Here is a 17457-nt window from a genome sequence, read left to right as displayed (position 1 = left end):
GTGGTTTGTAATGTAAAGGGCAGCACAAATGTCTTGATACCTCAGGCTGTTAATGTTGCCATCCACTCTGCAGATCTCTCGCACAACTACCATACTGAATGTTACCCCAAACCATGATTTTTCCTTCATCAAACTTGACTGATTTTTGTGTGAATCTTGTGTCCATTCGGGTTCCAGTAGGTCTTCTGCAGTATTTGTGAAGATTGGGATGCAGTTCAATAGATGATTTATCGAAAAATCTTCCTTCTGACACTCTTCCAATCAATTAATTAGAAGTGAAGTTATTATTCGTTGCTCTTACAAATGGGATTAGTGAAAGACTTTTGTCAGGTAGTGTAATGTATGTATGTCTGTGTGTAATATTGGTGTGGTCTTATTGAAAATTTTACTATTTTAATCTTATTTATTTTCATGACACTGCACGAAATTGTAACTAATGAATCAAAATGAATGTCTGTAATTGTCCCAAACATTTGCTTGACATATAATATTAGTGATTTTTTTTTCTTAAAACAAACAGGTATTATGAAATAATTACAACGTAATTTAAAGTTGTAAATCCTTAACTTGCATTTCTCATCAGGATTTTCCGTGCTCAGCATAACTGAGCACACCCCATTTTGAAAATGAATATTTTTATCCATTTCTCAGAGAATAAAGGCAATGTATTTTGGTGTATAAACAAAACAGATTTATTTATTCAAATAATATTTTAGTCACCAAACATATTAAGAAATTGAAAGATAATACAATTAAATGTAAGCAAAATATTGCAAAAAAAATTACAACCTACAAATTTTCAACTATTATTTTTTTCATTTTTGCTTCACATATTTTTCCTCTTTTTAAAATTTGTATTTAATATTTTCCTATAACATAAATTTGGCTGTAGTAGTTTTTGGACAGTTATTGTAAGTTATTTTGTTAGATAAGCTCCAGATTTGGCTTTAGAACTGACTAATCTAATGTATATGCACAAATATAATTTTCTATAAAAATAATTAAAAATAAAGATTTGTGAGGGGTGTACTAATATATATATATATATATATATATATATATATATATATATATATATATATATATATATATATATATATATATATATACACAGACACAATGTATATTGTTATAGGAATCTCTGTTAGAAAAAAATGGAAACAATTGTATTATAGACACTTTAATGACCTTTTCTTTTTTGTCAGACTTTTTTTGACAATCAAATATGATGGTTTAAAATATGATGAATCATAATTCAAAGAAAGCATAAATAATTCTGAAATTGCTTATACCAATGTATTTTAACCCCTCTTATGTTGAAAAAGCACTGTATGTTCAACAAACTGCATTTGATATCAATTTTAATTAAATAGAATGCAGTAATGCAATTAAATGTCCAAAAAGTTACATTTTGTGCTATATTTTACCCCACAACAGAAATAATATTTTACTGCTCATGCATAATTTGTGACACAGAACTTCAGAATGATTTTCTTAATTTCAAAAAGTTCCTATTTGTTTCCGCCTATACACTGTAAAACATATCTGTTAATTAACAGTTGCTCATGATCCATGGGTGTTTTCCCTTTATTTAGATTATATGGGAGCTTGATTTCAGTTCTGACAATTTTGGATTTTAAACTTATAATAACTTAATGATGTTTTATTAGTCTGAAACTATATAAAGATGTATGTTTGGATATAAAAACATATAAAAACATACAAAAATATTTTAAATTATATAAATAAAAACAAACCCATAATAACATAAGTTCTGACAGCTTATTGTACAATTTTGTACTTTAATTTACATGAACAACCTAGATAATTGTTTCAAAGTATTACAAATATCAATAACTAATATCAATAATCAAATTTGTCAAAGCAGAGCTCCCATATTGCATTTCTAAAGTAAAAAAAATGAATCTAGAGCTACAGTAAACTGCTAGTTTACAGACATTGTAGTGTAAAATGACTGATTGTACAAAAGTGCATTTCAACTAGAACAAAATGAATAGCTTTACTTTATCAGTAACCCCATCTTCTATTTTGACTCAGCATTGTGTTTGAGGACTTTCAGGTGACGTGTTTCCTTCCTCACCATAAGCCAGTTTTTGGTTAGTTTTTGTGGTTATTAGTCTGTGTGGATGTTGAGCTTGAAGGTGATTCTGCAGACTCTCCCGCGTCTGCGCAGTCAAACCACACTCCTCACACACATAGAGTTTGTCTCTTCGCTCTTTGAAGGCGTACTGTTGAGTGACGGCGTGGATCTTCTTCAGGTGAGCCTCTAAAGAGCAGCGCTGAGTGAAGGCTTTAGCACACATGGTGCACTTATAAGGCCTCACACCTGTTGAGAGAAAAGACAAAAATGAATAGAGGCAAATTTATATTTAAACTTTTGTAATCACCTCATTCTGCAATGTGTATGTAAGCTCTGTTCGTTAAGGACTTCTGATTCATTTCTCTATGGGGATTAGGAATAACACAGTCAAACTACTTGCTCTATAAACAAGTGTATTTATGGCAGTTTATGAAAATGAAAATAATATAGTAAAAAAGGATTGGCGACACGGTGGCTCAGTGGTTAGCACTGACGCCTCACAGCAAGAAGGTCACTGGTTCGAGTCCCGTCTGTGCCGTTTTGAGTGGTGTTTGTTCTCTGGTTTCCCCCATAGTCCAAAGACATGCACTATAGCTGAATTTGGTACACTAAATTGGCTGTAGTGTATTTGAGAGTGTATAAGTGTTTCTCAGTACTGGGTTGCAACTGGAGGGGCATCCGCTGTGTAAAACATATGCTGGATAAGTTGGCGGTTCATTCCGCTGTGGCAGACCCTGATGAATAAAGGGACTAAGCCAAAGGAAAATAAATGAATGAATAAAAAAAAACATTTTGCAGCATAATAAGTTATTTTATGGCAAAAATTCATTGGAATGAACTGAGAACGTAAGTCTCAAAACTATTACGTTCCATTCTTTCTCATGTGAATAAATGAGGTCAATATCCTGTTTTTGTTTTCTTTTTTTTTTGGCCATATATGCCTTTATTGGGATAGGACAGTACAATGAGAACAATGATTTCTGCAAAATTGTTGCCAACAGTATGTTGAATTGAATTTAAACAAATTACCTTTAATGTTCAGCTTAATTTATTTGTTAGAATTCAGCCCAAATAAATTGTTTACTACTACTTAAATTAAAAAATAAATTGTAAATCCAAGGAATCATCTTTGAATATTTTTTTATATTTGTGCTATATCATATTTTCGCTATATTCATTCTTCCATGGCGGGGCGGCACACCAAAATACATTCCTGCCACAGCTACATTGCAGCTTCTCATTCAAAGTTGAACAACCTTCAGTTGTTGCTGTTTTTTATAGCGGCTTATAATCACACTTAAATGTATTAAAATGTAAGGGAATTATAGCAGCTAACTTTTCTGACAGGGTTATGTGATGCGTGAGGCTTTCAAACACGATGTAGCAAACAGTTATGATGAACACAGTTTCCATAATTATTCTTTATTTATAGATAAGGTCTATGGTTCTGCATACAATGACTTTATTTGATGGAGTTTATGGCTGTTTCACTTTACTTTAGGACACATCAATGCCACTCTGTAGGTCTATTGGAGACATTCATAAATATTAAAAACAAATCTAATAAATGTTGGAGACATACTTGTTACATAAATGCACGAAATTGCACTTTAGTAGCGTTTATTTAATATCACATAAGAAAATCTGCAATTGAGCAGAGTATATATTTGAGGCCGTGCAATAAATGTTGTGAACGGACAGAGGAAAACGGCGGGCAAGCAAAGAGATTCGTATGCTCGTATAACATAAATGCGATCTCGATTTGTAATACTGCGCTCAAGACATTTGTCATTGAAATAACACCACAGGTAGTTGGTGCATCTGTGTAAAAAGCCCTGCCGCCACAGCTGTAAAACATCCTAAAGGAAACATTGTATATTATTTAGCACTGACATATCCCCTTCTTTCTATGTCCCATGATGCTTTGCATAAATTATGTGAGAAAATTCTGTTAAACTGTAACTAATCAGTGAAGGGTTTCACAAGTGTACAATGCATTGGCATTCATCCCCTTACAGTTCATCTATTGAGCCTTTAAAGCAAACTTATTCGCATTAATAAATGACTTTTTGAAGAACATGAAAACTCCACAAACTCATAACAGCAGTATTATGGACATGTATATTACTGTACTTTAGGAAATTATTAATTACTATTATTAATTATTAAATTACTAATTATTAGCACCAACTGCAACGTTATTTTCAGATATTTACAGAGTCAGATTTTACTATATGGATTAATTATAGCAAAATCTTACACTGTAAAAAAATGCTGTAATATTTACAGTTTTACGGACAACTTTGGTTGCCAGTAATACTGAAAAATGTACAAGTGCACTATAAATTAACAATTAAAATTGTGCTGTAGTTTTACAGTATTACTGGTAGCCAAACTTGCCAGTAATACTGTAAATGTTACAGCGATTCTTTAGCGTGATTTTCAAAATGATTCGTTTCTTTTTTTTTTAAATGGAAAATCCCCAAAAAGGAAGAGTAACCCATAATTTGAAATGCAGTGGTCATGCACGGCAAAGGTGGATGCATTGTTATAAACATAAACATACCTGTATGAGTGCGAACATGCCTCTTCAGATCAAAAGTATCATTAAATCCTTTTCCACAGTGCTCACAAGAGTATTTTTTTGTTTCGCTGTGGCATTTTAGATGGCGTTTCAGCATGCGTGCTGTGGTGAACGTCTTCTGGCACACTTGACAGGATAATCCTGAATCAGCGGGTGGAATATCCACTATTTTCCTTGCATTTTCTGGGCTGGCAGGTTGATGAGATGGCATATTACCTGTAGTTACCTGAAACAGTAAAAAGAGATGTTAATCTGTTTGTTAAGATTGGACGTATGGAATACTTTATTGGGGTCTAAGCCCTTACTCATTTGATTTGAGAAAATATCAATAGCCATTTATGACCACTGATTAGACAAGTTAAAGGGACAGTTCACCCAAAAATAAAACTTCTCTCAGTGTTTACTAAGCCTTAACTCATTGCAAACCTGTTTAACTTTCTTTCTTCTGTTGAACACCAAAGAAGATATTTTGAAAAATGTTGGAAACTGGTAACCACTTACTTCCATAATAATTGTTTTTCCTACTAATGACATCAATGGTTACCGGTTTCCAAAATTCTTCAGAATATCTAACTTTTGTGTTCAAAAAAGAAAGGAACATAAAGGTTTGGAACCTCTTGAGGGTGAGTAAATGATAAGTACATTGTATTTTGGTGTTAAATATCCCTTTAAACAGAAATTATGACGGTCAATAACATTTCTTTACTTTGCTGCCTCTAAAACACTGATAGTTTGAGGATTTATAAAAGATGAATCACTGTCTGACCATCTCAGATACACATAAAGAAGATCATGATTACCAATAGCATTACAGCATAATATGAATATATTTTATTTGTTGTTCTCTTTTGGCATATGATAGAGCAATTAGTTTAAAACCAGAAACTTTGATGTGTGATATCTGACTCAACAAGCAGATTCAGCACAAAAACATTCACATGAGTCAACGCAGGAATATACTATCCACTCACCTTTATCTTTGAGCGCATGTAAGGCACACTTTGGGTCCTAATGCAACATTCTGGATCGTGATTACCAGGTTGACCCTGTGCAGCAGAGGATGGCAGCTGTGCTGATGGGACATGTGACTGAACATGTAGAAATGTGCTGTTTTTCTGTGCAGCTGTGAGGCAGGAGGATTCTGCAATGCTTCCCTCAGAGACATCATGTACATATGGTGGAAAAAGGCACTCTATAGTGAGCAGAAAAAGCAGAGAGTAGTTGGAGAAGAGCAAGATCAACACATTCTGACTGGATGATGCACTTAAGTACTCTTTGATACTTAAATAATTTCTAAATTAGTATTATTAAATGCCAAACAATATTTATTAAGAATAGACTTGTAATGAAATAACAATACACAAATAGAGATTCTGAAAGTTGTTTGATTTGATTTACTTATTTTGAACAAAAATATCATACACAAAAATTCTTTACCAAAAAAAAAAAAAAAATTCAACATGGTGAAGCACAAGCTTACAATTTTTCCAACCCATTACCACACACATCATGCGTCTATTACTTCACTTATTTCTCTTTTACTTATCGCTTATTTTTACAAGAGACATACGAGATATATTTTATCCTTGTGTCATCTTTGATATATTATATGTTTGATTCCATTTGTGCATTTAAATTTTATAACATAGACCCAAAAGAATACATAACAGGGTTCAACGCTAAGGATTGTTTTCTACTGGCCCAATCGGACTAGTGGTTCAGATTTTTACTTGCCCTGCCAATATTGTCACTGGCCCCACCAAAAAAAGTTAATAGCTATTTCTTAGCCATAAATAAAAAAATGTCAAAATGTTTGTAAATCTAGAATTTAAATTTTTTAAAAAATGTTAATAAAGTGTTTTGCAAACAAAAGTAGCAAAATGTGCAGGTATTTTTTTGCAAAACAAAAGATGACTGACCTGTCATACTAACGGCAAACTGTACAAAACATCACTTCATTTTTTTTTAGTCGTGGTGTACCCTCGTAAAAGTCTGGTTCCAAGACGTTATACACAAATGTTTTCGTTTAGCATCATCACTCGATGTTGCCGCCATGTTGCTGTCTCTTAGCTGTACTGGTTGTTATGGAAAAAAATAACATGCTCACAACATCCAATCAGATAAGAGGAACCGAGAAGGTAGCATTTGAAGGCTTAAAAACACAAACGGTTTCTGTATTCTGTCTGTATTTGCACGCAATTGACAAATAGTCACAGGCAAATTAAACTAATAGTGACAGGGCATTAGTGGCCCAATCGGGCCAGTAACGATCCTGTCTACTGTCCCGAGCATCTCACACGCTGGCCCCGGGCCATCGGGCAGTCCTTATTGTTGAGCCCTGCATAGTGCTGCAAACAGCCATTAATTGAAATTTGATCATACCTTTCACATTTTATTCTTTTTCAATCACCTCTATTCACCATTATATTCCTTTAATATATATATATATATATATATATATATATATATATATATACAACTTTTTAAATTGATTGATATATTGACATAATTTAAGAATCTGTTCTAGACTGTTGCATAATTTCAAACCACATACAAGCATACACACATTTTTTTAAAAGTTGTCCTTGTTTTTAACCTCTTAAAATGATAATCTTCTCTCAGATTATATCCACCATTGGCTTTCTTAAAAAAAAAAATTATGCATTTTCGAAAGTAATTTCTTCCTAGCTTCAAACAAATTGCGCTGTTTTAAATTTAACCAAATCATTGAACTTAAGTATCTTTAATTTAAAAAATAAAGTTTTTAAATAAAGTTATATTTAAGTAAATATAAGACTTTTTAATACCCATTTAAGACCAAAAAAAGTAAAATAAGTTTCTTTGTATATTTTCTCAGTTTTCTCAAAGTAATTTTGAGAATTTAGAAAAAATATGTTTAGTGCCAAAATTAAAAACTATTTTGTACCTTCTGATCACACTGCAAACGTGTTATTTTTCTGTATTTTAGTATTTTGTTATTGGTTTATTGTGCAAATGTCAAAAGAATCTTTAAACAAGATACGTTTGCTTGGTTAGCAAAACATATTCAAAAGATAAGAGGTCTTGTTTCTCAGAAAATTTAGATTTTGAAACTGATTTGAGATTATATGAAATTTTACTTAATTCAAACTGAAAAAGTAATTTATGCAGATTTTTAAAGATTTTATATGCAGTTTTAATCTAAACAAAAATAAATTATAGACCAATATAAGCTTACATTTAACAAAATATGCAGAATTTAGAGTCACACAAGTGTCAAAGGCTATAATACACTTAAAATATATATAATGAAAAGAACAATAATGGATTTTAGAAAATACTGACAGAGAAAAGCCCTCGTCATAACATTACAAATGATGTATAAAGATAATAACGAGAAACTCTTTTTATGTATTCACCTGCATTTGTAAGGTGAGCATTTCCAGCAATGCCGTTGTCAAAACGAAATTCTTATGTAATAACATACTTATACACCGAGTAATAAATAGTGACACACGAACATGTACGGCACACTCACCAGGTATATACACGTCCCCGCGAGCCGAATCCGGAACCTCACTCCAGCTTCTTCTTCCAGCAGAGAAGTTCACTTTTTTGACCAGGAATGCTCGAGGCATGGTTGGGAAAACCTAGCAAATAGTTTGTGCTCGTCTTATTGCTTTAAGGGGAACTTTTCGCCGCAAACTGATCAACTGTTATCCACAGTTCGTGTTCCCTAAAACAAGGAAACCGCCAGGTGAGGTGAGGCTGCGCATGCGCAGAAATCTAACGGCGCAGTGCAGGTACTACAAGAATAACCGGTTCTTAACCTACCTAATGCAAATGTATTCCTAGTGAAAAAAGTAAGGCGCTTACGTACTATTTTACTTAAATATTAACATGTATGTCAGTGTAGTTTTTGAACACTATAAATAGGCTATGTTTTGTAAGTACGTTAGGTTATTTAAAATTTAGGCTTTTTAAAGGGCGTGGGTCTGCTCCTTTGTTTATGTAACTTATGCGCGCTGTCTTCTGAGGTGTGTGCGTGTGTGTGTGTGTGTGTGTGTGTGTGTGTTGTGTGTGTTTTGGGTTTATTTCTGTAGAAGAAAGAAGCTTTCAGCAGGGGGTCAGGCGTGTCCTGTTGCATAAATTATCCCTATCTTATATCGTTGCTCCTAATTTAGATTTTTCTAATTAATAAGACGATTCAGTAAACAGAGCTTTGATATCACGTTGATATATTGAACATTATGCTTCAGGCGATTTTTCAGTTTAGCTCAGATCAAACCTCTGTATGCAAATAAGTTTAGAGCATGTTATTGTCTCAAATCAGATAAGTGTCAGTAGTTGCCCTCCCACATAGCCTACATGCATACAATGAAAACACAACCACACCTGTAATCTCCATTTGTTTATGGATGAAGCTTGTGAAAATGAGTACAGTGATTTGTGTTTTATACATGTGCACTTTGTTGATACTGGTTAAGGCAGGGGTGTCCAAACTTTTTGGGCCGAGGGCCAGATGCAAAAAAACAAACGTTGTCGCGGGCCAAATTTTACATACGTCACACAGACACGCATATATATATATATATATATATATATATATATATATATATATATATATATATATATATATATATATACAGCTGAAGTCAGAATTGTTAGCCCCCCTAAATTATTAGCCCCCGTTTATTTTTTCCCCAATTTCTGTTTAACAGAGAGTTAAACATTTTTTTTCCACACATTTCTAAACATATTAGTTTTAGTAACTCATTTCTAATAACTGATTTATTTTATCTTTGCCATGATGACAGTAAATAATATTTGACTGGATATTTTTAAGACACTTCTATATAGCTTAAAGTGCCATTTAAAGGCTTAACTAGGTTAAGCAAGTTAAATTGTTAAGTTAAGGTAATTAGGCAAGTTATTTTATAACAATGGTTTGTTCTGAAGACTTAAGGGGCTAATAATTTTGACCTTAAAATGGTTCATAAAAAAATTTAAACCGCTTTTTATTCTAGCCGAAATAAAACAAAAGTCTTTCTCCAAAAGAAAAAATATTATCAGACATACTGTAAAAATGTCCTTGCTCTGTTAAACATCATTTGGGAAATATTTAAAAAAGAAGAAATAAATCAAAGAGGGGCTAATAATTCAGACTTCAACTGTGTGTAGATAGATAGATAGATAGATAGATAGATAGATAGATAGATAGATAGATAGATAGATAGATAGATAGATAGATAGATAGATAGATAGATAGATAGATAGATAGATAGATAGATAGATAGACAGACAGACATACCGACAGGCAGACAGACAGGTAGACAGGTAGACAGATAGATAGATCATAACAAGAACTGCTGCTTAATTGAATGCATGTAATAGCGACACCCGGTGGTTATTTTTTGAATTACGTTCATTTTTGTATAGCGGGCCAGATTCTATTGATGTTTATAAAAAGCCTCGCGGGCCGCCAAAAAACTGATTGCGGGCCGCAGATGGCCCGCGGGCCGTAGTTTGGACATGCCTGGGTTAAGGGAATGTAGGTAGCCTATTTTTTGGACAATGTTTATTTTTATACACCGCAGGAAAGCATTGAGTAGACTGGGTCACTTAAAAAGTCAGTTCCAGCACCTTAAAGCCTTTTGAAATTATAATAAATGCAGATGGCAAAATGAATCTGCCTATTGTGGTAGCAACAGACATATTTTGTTTGTTTGTATGTTATAAAGGTAAACAATTTCAATAATTTATGAGTAATAAATAATTTTTTAAGTCGTAATTATGAATTATAATTAGGAAGTATTATAAATAATAATTATTAAGCACATGAAGACGTTTCTAAGTCCTTTTTACATATGTAAAAAATAGGTCTAAAGTCTCTAATTGATCTAGTATAGCCTACATTTAAATTATGATAGTTTCAATTTCATAAAAAATAAGCAACATGGAATTAAGTCTCCAGGAACATTACATTATTTGCACTGCTCTCACACAATAAAAGCTCTTTCAAAAAGATTTAAATAATTGTAAAATATGAAACACTGAAAATGTAGCCAGCTACATTTACATTAAAGCTTATGATAGTGCTTGACAGTACATGTAGCTGTACAGTTGAATATTTCAAAGAGATATAAAGATGCATTTAAGTCCTACTTAAGTATGTAAAAAGAAGTTTAGACTGTATTAATTGTACATTTATTAGTTTAACTGAATTCTTTAAAAAATGGTTAAAAACCTTGTTACACTGTGCTGTGAAACATTAAACAACCTAAGTGCTTTTCAACAAGATACAAGATTTAAAGCAACTATAAAATTTTAAATAATAAGGAAGAAAAGATTATCTATTATAATTAATAACGTACAAACAATGGCCTAAATGTAGTAGCCCACTTGTATATGGCGTTTTAGACAAGGTAAACTGGACCAGTTGCATTTGGACTAATGAGGCAGCCGTACTTGCAAAAAGAACAAACATGGCGTCGCCCTGTTAGCCGTACTTTTCAGCATGTTGAATAATATAAGATAACTGGCAAATAAACAGCAATGTATCCTGGTTAAAATCACAGTATTTCGAAACTATTCGTTTTTATTAAGTCATGGCTTTTCAGCACTTGTTATTCGGCGTAAGGCGTAGCTGTACATTTATTTTAGCTTGTCGGCGGACAGCTTTCCAGTCTTCAAGAGCGTTTACCTCTATTTATACTCAGTTTAAAGTGACGGATACTAAAAACATCTTTCGTCCTCTCGTTTTCCCAGTGCGCGTGGCTTCAGCGTTCACCTTCACCTCCGCTGCGGTCGCGAAGGACGTGCTGCTGTTTGAACACGACCGGACGCGCTTCTTCAGACTGCTGGCCATATTCTGTGGTGGTCAGTTTCTGTTCTGGGCGTATTTGGGCCATTTCGCTTTTACAAGTCTAAGAGACACAAGGAAATACAGTGAACCTCAGAAGGTCAGAACTGAACTGGGGGGGTTCTTCAGTTTTGATATGAACCTGGGCTCAAATGCCTGGAGGTATGGATTCACTTCTGGATGCCTGATCATTGGTAAGACTCAACTCTGCATCGGACCAGGGGCGTTGCTAGGGTCGAAAGGGATAAGGGGCTTAGCCCCAAAGACCCCCCCCCCCTCCCCCAAAAAAAGTTTTAATTCACCGCACTAATATACCTATTCTAATCTTATTAACAGGATTAAAAATGGTTAATAATAAATAAAGGGTTTTTAAGACTTGTAAAATCCAAATAGGAAAAAAAACTAGTCTGTTATGAGCCATATCATACCTCTTGAGCCTCCTATCTCCTGATTTGAAGTTTCTGTTTGTTTTTTGAAAATGTAATTTTCTGCATGTTTTCAAATCTGAAAATATGATTTATTTTTATAGTGTGAGTTGTTATCTAATGTGATGCAAAGCTACAAACATGTTCATTTGGACAGAGTGATTAACTGAGGTGTTGTCAAAATAATGGAATTTCTAAATTCAATACCTTGCAAAATATTGATATTCAATAGGCTACTATTTTTTACATAATAACAATTCTATCAAAAATAGTAGGCTAGCTAAGGCTACACAAATAAATAAATAAAGATCTATATGCTAGAAATATGTTTACTTTAAATTTCTTCAGAGGGATTTTTTTTTTTCAGTTTTCCTCAAAATAGGGTGATGTGAGCATTGTAGCACTTTAAATGCATGTAATGCCTGTTTTATTCATACTTGAGCAGAAATTCCATATATATTCTTCACAAAAGTAGTAGAACATTCTAGGAAATCCCTAATATGGATGAAGGCATCCAGCTGTTGCTGTAGAATAAAAATACGATCTGAATAAAAATAAAAAGGCTTTAACTAATCATTTACACGACTGCGACAATAAATGTTTTTTACAGTTGAAGTCAGAATTATTAGCCCTCCTTTGAATTTTATTTTCTTTTTTAAATATTTCCCAAATTATGTTTAACAGAGCAAGCTAATTTTCACAGTAGCCTATGTCTGATAATATTTTCCTTTTGAAGAAAGTCTTATTTGTTTTATTTCAGCTAGAATAAAAGCAGTTTTACATTAAAAAAAAAAAAACATTTTAGGGTCAAAATTATTAGCCCCTTTAAGATTTTATATATTTTTCCTATAGTCTACAGAACAAACCATCGTTATACAATAACTTGCCTTATTACCCTAACCTGCCTTTAAAGCCTTTAAATGTCACTTTAAGCTGTATAGAGGTGTCTTAAACAACGTCTAGTCAAATATTATTTACTGTCATCATGGCAAAGATAAAATAAATCAGTTATTAGAGATGAGTTATTAAAACTATTATGATTAGAAATGTGCTGAAAACAATATTCTCTCCGTTAAACAGAATTTGGGGGAAAAAATAAACGGGGGCTAATAATTCAGACTTCAACTGTGTGTTCTTCCAACAATTTTAGGTATTTTCATAAGAAAGTCGATTTATAATTTGATTCAAACTGACATAGCATGTTACAGTAGAGTTATATAATAATAAGCTAGATGCATAAACTCACTGTGATTTAACTATTACAGAAACAGATGTGACTTGCTATATCATATAAATATATCATATCTAGAAAGCTAGTACAATTTACGTTTTTTTTTACTTGTATTTACATTGATATGATGCACATTTTACTGATTATAGTTATTTTATGTCACCAAAACTACACACATTTTATACTGTGGAAACAAGCTTCATCAGTAGTTAAAACTATTCAGTTTCGCGAAAGAGTTGTATTATTACCTCATTAGCTTCAGCTCCTCAAAATAATAAATGAATGATGTGCAGTGGCGGGATTTTTTTAACACCATGTGACAACAGAGCCACTCCCACCTGCCGGTAGAAACAGGTACTGCTGAACAGCTGACGGTTTAATTACCTGACACAAACGCTGCGTTAAGTGGAATGTTCGTGATGTATGTGGTAATTTTTAGTACTTACATAACAAAATAAATGTTATACAACATATTTTTATTTAAGTGCAACATATTCCAAGAGATCAGGGGCTTTTGACAATACATCAGGGGCTTAAGCCCCCAAAGCCCCCCCCTCGCAACGCCCCTGCATCGGACATTCACAAATTCAAGATATTTTGATAATAAACATGCATTTTATTGTTATTGTGAATGTTTATTATTTGAAGTTTTAGAATAAATGTTAAGAATGTTAATATTATCTGCACTGATGTTCCTCACAGCATCAAATGTTTGACTTAATAGGCCAGATGAATAAATAATAGTAATTTATAGTAAATAGCATTTGTAGTATTTTAATAGTATTGTCAATTGATTAATTTAAAATTCATTTATTCATTTTCCTTCGGCTTAGTCTCGTTATTTATCAGGGGTCACCACAGCAGAATAAACCGCCAACATATCCAACATATGTTTTACACAGCGAATGCACTTCCAACCGCTACCCTGCACTGGGAAACACCCATTCACTCTCACATTCACACACTTACACTACAGCCAATTGAGTACATTCAGTTCACCTATAGCACATGTTTTTGGACTGTAAAGGAACCCACCCAGAGGAAACCCACACAAACACAAGGAGAACATGCAAAAGCCACACAAAAAAGCCAACTGACCCAGCCGGATCTCGAACTAGCGACCTTCTTGCTAAACACTGAGCCACTGTGCTGTCCCTTAATTGAATATATATACACAGTCTTTATAGACCATGAGTACACGCATATTATGTAAATGCAAACTTTTGTTTTGAATGTGATAATTTGTTTGACATCACAAATTTTTAAGCTTTATTATTGTATATTATAATGTATAATACTGCATATATTATAGTATTACAACACTGTTAATGAATTCTACATACTGCAGCTGTAGTATTAACTAGTGAACTGATAAACTGTAATAAAAACTGTAAACTCTGGTCTAGTAAAATAATAATATATTCATTCATTCATTTTCTTTTCGGTTTAATCCCTTTAGTAATCTGGGGTCACCACAGCGGAATGAACCGCTGCACGTTTTTTATGCAGCGGATGCCCTTTAAGCTGCAACCCATCTCTGGAAAACATCCACACACACTCATTCACACACATACACTATGGACCATTTAACTCACCCAATTGACCTGTACAGCGTCTTTGAACTGTGGGAGAAACCGGATCACTCGGAGAAAACCCACACAAATGCAAGGAGAACATGCAAACTCCACACAGAAATGCCAACTGACCCAGCCGAGGCTCGAACCAGCGACCTTCTTGCTGTGAGGCAACAGCACTACCTACTGCGCCACTGCGTTGCCAATAATAATACAGTATTGGGTCATTTGTTTACATATTAAATTACCATGTGTTATTACAGCATTTATATAATTACCACAGTAGATAAAGTCAAATACTTTATTATAATATGTTTAAAAAACATTATAGTATGCATTATAATTTATAACCATTTTACAGGTTAATGCCTATGACATACACAAAATATTGAATGTAAGTGTTTAATAATTAGAAGTCATAACTAAGGTCAGACATTTTTTGCTATTTCTGCGCAAAATTTTGTTAAAATTATGCGTATTTATGAGCAAGGATTTTGGGGGTATCATGATAAAAACTTTAATGTATGAAATAAAAAGTAATACCTTTACTTAATTACCTTAACTTTTATTTAATGTTTACAATACAAATCCAATTAGATCCACTTTATTTGGTAAACAAAGCAAGTCTCAGTTTACAAACTGTATTGTAAATAAACCATATGAATATTTTTATATTAGTCAATAATATTACTGTAATTAATTTAAAAACTGAATAAATATAAATTTACATGCATTTACACTGGTAAATAAACTGAATCAATGATCGGCTAAAAATCTGCGGAATCTGTACACACAGATTCCACGTGGGCCTTGCCATAACCTTTGACTAATCTAATAACTCATAAATTTAAAAAAATGTAATTAATGTAAGCTATTTGTTGCTCTTTGTATGTATGCATTAGCATTTATCAGTGAGATAAGACCTTAATGCAGTTAATGCACAAAACTCTAGAGTTCTTTGTTATACTTATTAAAGCAGCCCCTTTTTTAGCTAATGCCAATATCATGTTAATACAATACAGTATGATAAAAACCTCAGCAGTTATCACAAGAAGAAAATCTTTTTTTTTTATTTATTCTTTTTTCCAGCTCTGTAAATTGTTAATTGTCTGTTGTTGCAGGTGGAGGAATACTTGCTTTGGCATCATTGTTCAGCCGTCGCTCTGTCAGTCGTGTGATTCTGCATAAAGGAGGTGCTAAAGTGAGCGTTTACACACAGTCTCCACTGGGACCCCAGAGATCTCACCACTTGACTGTGCCTTTGAGTCAAGTGGCCTGTTATGCACACAGGCAGGAATCCCATTCATTTATCCCTCTGAAAGTCAAAGGGTACAAGTTCTACTTTCTTCTGGACAAAGAAGGGACAGTAAACAACCCTAAACTCTTTGACATTACTGTTGGGGCCTACAGACCCTTATAATATGTTCTTCATGTGTTTCTGCAATCCATCGCTAATTGTGTCAAACATCTGCTGCTCTAAATGATGAATAAAGTGTATTTTTGTCTAAAATATGTGCTGACAAGCTTATTATATTTCTGCCATGACACAGACTTAGTCATTTCTTTATTACAAATATGGGTTAAATTAAGATAAAAATAGTTCTTGCTTCTTTTCTCTTTAGCACTTATATGTGGTTTAATGAATAAAAATAAATAAATAAATAATAATTATAATTATATATAAAGTGCTCAGCATAATTGAGCACACCCCATTTTTAAAAGGAATATTTTTATCCATTTCTCAGTGAATATAGGCAATGTATTTTGGTGCAATTAAACAAAACAGATTTATTAAACAGATATATTTATAAAATAATATTTCAGTCACCAAACATATTAAGAAATTGAAAGGTAATACAATTAAATTGAAGCAAAATATTGCAAAAAAAAAAAAAGTACAACCTACACAATTTCAACAAAATTTTTACAATTTTTTGGTTCTCTTGATTTTTTTCTTTTTAACATTTTTCTACAACACATAAATTTGGATGTACTCATTTTTTGGACTGTTATCATAAGTTAGATAAGCTCCAGATTTGGCTTCAGCACAGACTAATCTAATGTATGCACAAATAGTTTTCTGTAGCTTCCTATAAAAGATATGAATTTAAAATATAAATATAGGTTTGTGAGGGGTGTACTTGTATATTAAGCACAGTATACAATTGAAGTCAGAATTATTAGCTCCCGTTTGAATAATTTTTTTTTATATATTTCACAAATTTTGTTTAACATAGCAAGGGCATTTTCACAGTATGTTTGATAATATATTTTTTCTACTGGAAAAAGTCTTAGTTGTTTTAATTTTAGCTAGAATAAAAGCAGTTTTAATTTTTTTAATTTAATAATATTTTAAGGTCAAAATTATTAGCCACTGTAAGCTATTTTTTCAATGGAACAAACCATCATTATACAATAACATGCCTTAAAATGTCACTTTAAGCTAGAAGTGTCTTGAAAAATATCTAGTCAAAAGTTATTTACTGTCATCATGGTAGAGATGAATAAGTTATTAAAACTAATATGTTTAAAATGTGTTGAAAAAAATTTATCCGTTAAACAGAAATTGGGGGAAAAAATAAACGGGGGCAAAAAATTCTGATAATATATATATATATATATATATATATATATATATATATATATATATATATATATATATATATATATATATATTAGAATTTTGTGTGTGTGTATATAT

At 32.5% G+C, this 17457-nt stretch overlaps 2 protein-coding genes across 2 annotated transcripts; one reads left to right on the top strand and one right to left on the bottom strand.

Annotated features, from left to right (window-relative positions):
* Positions 1-1164: 1164 nt before the first annotated feature.
* On the bottom strand, positions 1165-8423 carry ovol1b (ovo-like zinc finger 1b). The gene is made up of 4 exons (XM_087301374.1): positions 8203-8423; positions 5657-5877; positions 4668-4911; positions 1165-2347 (listed from the first exon to the last, which is right to left on the bottom strand). Exons 1-4 carry the CDS (start codon positions 8300-8302, stop codon positions 2055-2057), a joined length of 858 nt encoding a protein of 285 aa, XP_087157500.1. The 5' UTR covers positions 8303-8423; the 3' UTR covers positions 1165-2054.
* A 2698-nt stretch (positions 8424-11121) lies between these two features.
* Positions 11122-16262, top strand: tmem223 (transmembrane protein 223). The gene is given in 2 exon segments (NM_001003594.2): positions 11122-11720; positions 15878-16262. Coding segments are annotated over 2 exon segments (747 nt in total). The 5' UTR covers positions 11122-11272; the 3' UTR covers positions 16177-16262.
* Positions 16263-17457: the final 1195 nt, after the last annotated feature.

The sequence above is a fragment of the Danio rerio genome, chromosome 21 (genome assembly GCF_052040795.2).
Source record: "Danio rerio strain M-AB ecotype USA chromosome 21, GRCz13ab, whole genome shotgun sequence".
Taxonomy (NCBI): domain Eukaryota; kingdom Metazoa; phylum Chordata; class Actinopteri; order Cypriniformes; family Danionidae; genus Danio; species Danio rerio.
The sequence above is the reverse complement of the archived record's forward strand: the minus strand, read 5'-3'. Positions and strand labels throughout refer to the sequence as shown.

What these genes read in the sequence shown, in the direction of transcription:
- ovol1b (XM_087301374.1), bottom strand. Translation starts at nt 8,302, where the DNA reads ATGCCTCGAGCATTCCTGGTCAAAAAAGTGAACTTCTCTGCTGGAAGA. An exon ending in CGGGGACGTGTATATACCTG is followed by an intron (nt 5,878 to 8,202) that starts GTGAGTGTGCCG and finishes TGCTCACTATAG; the next exon opens with AGTGCCTTTTTCCACCATAT. An exon ending in ACATGCGCTCAAAGATAAAG is followed by an intron (nt 4,912 to 5,656) that starts GTGAGTGGATAG and finishes TTACTGTTTCAG; the next exon opens with GTAACTACAGGTAATATGCC.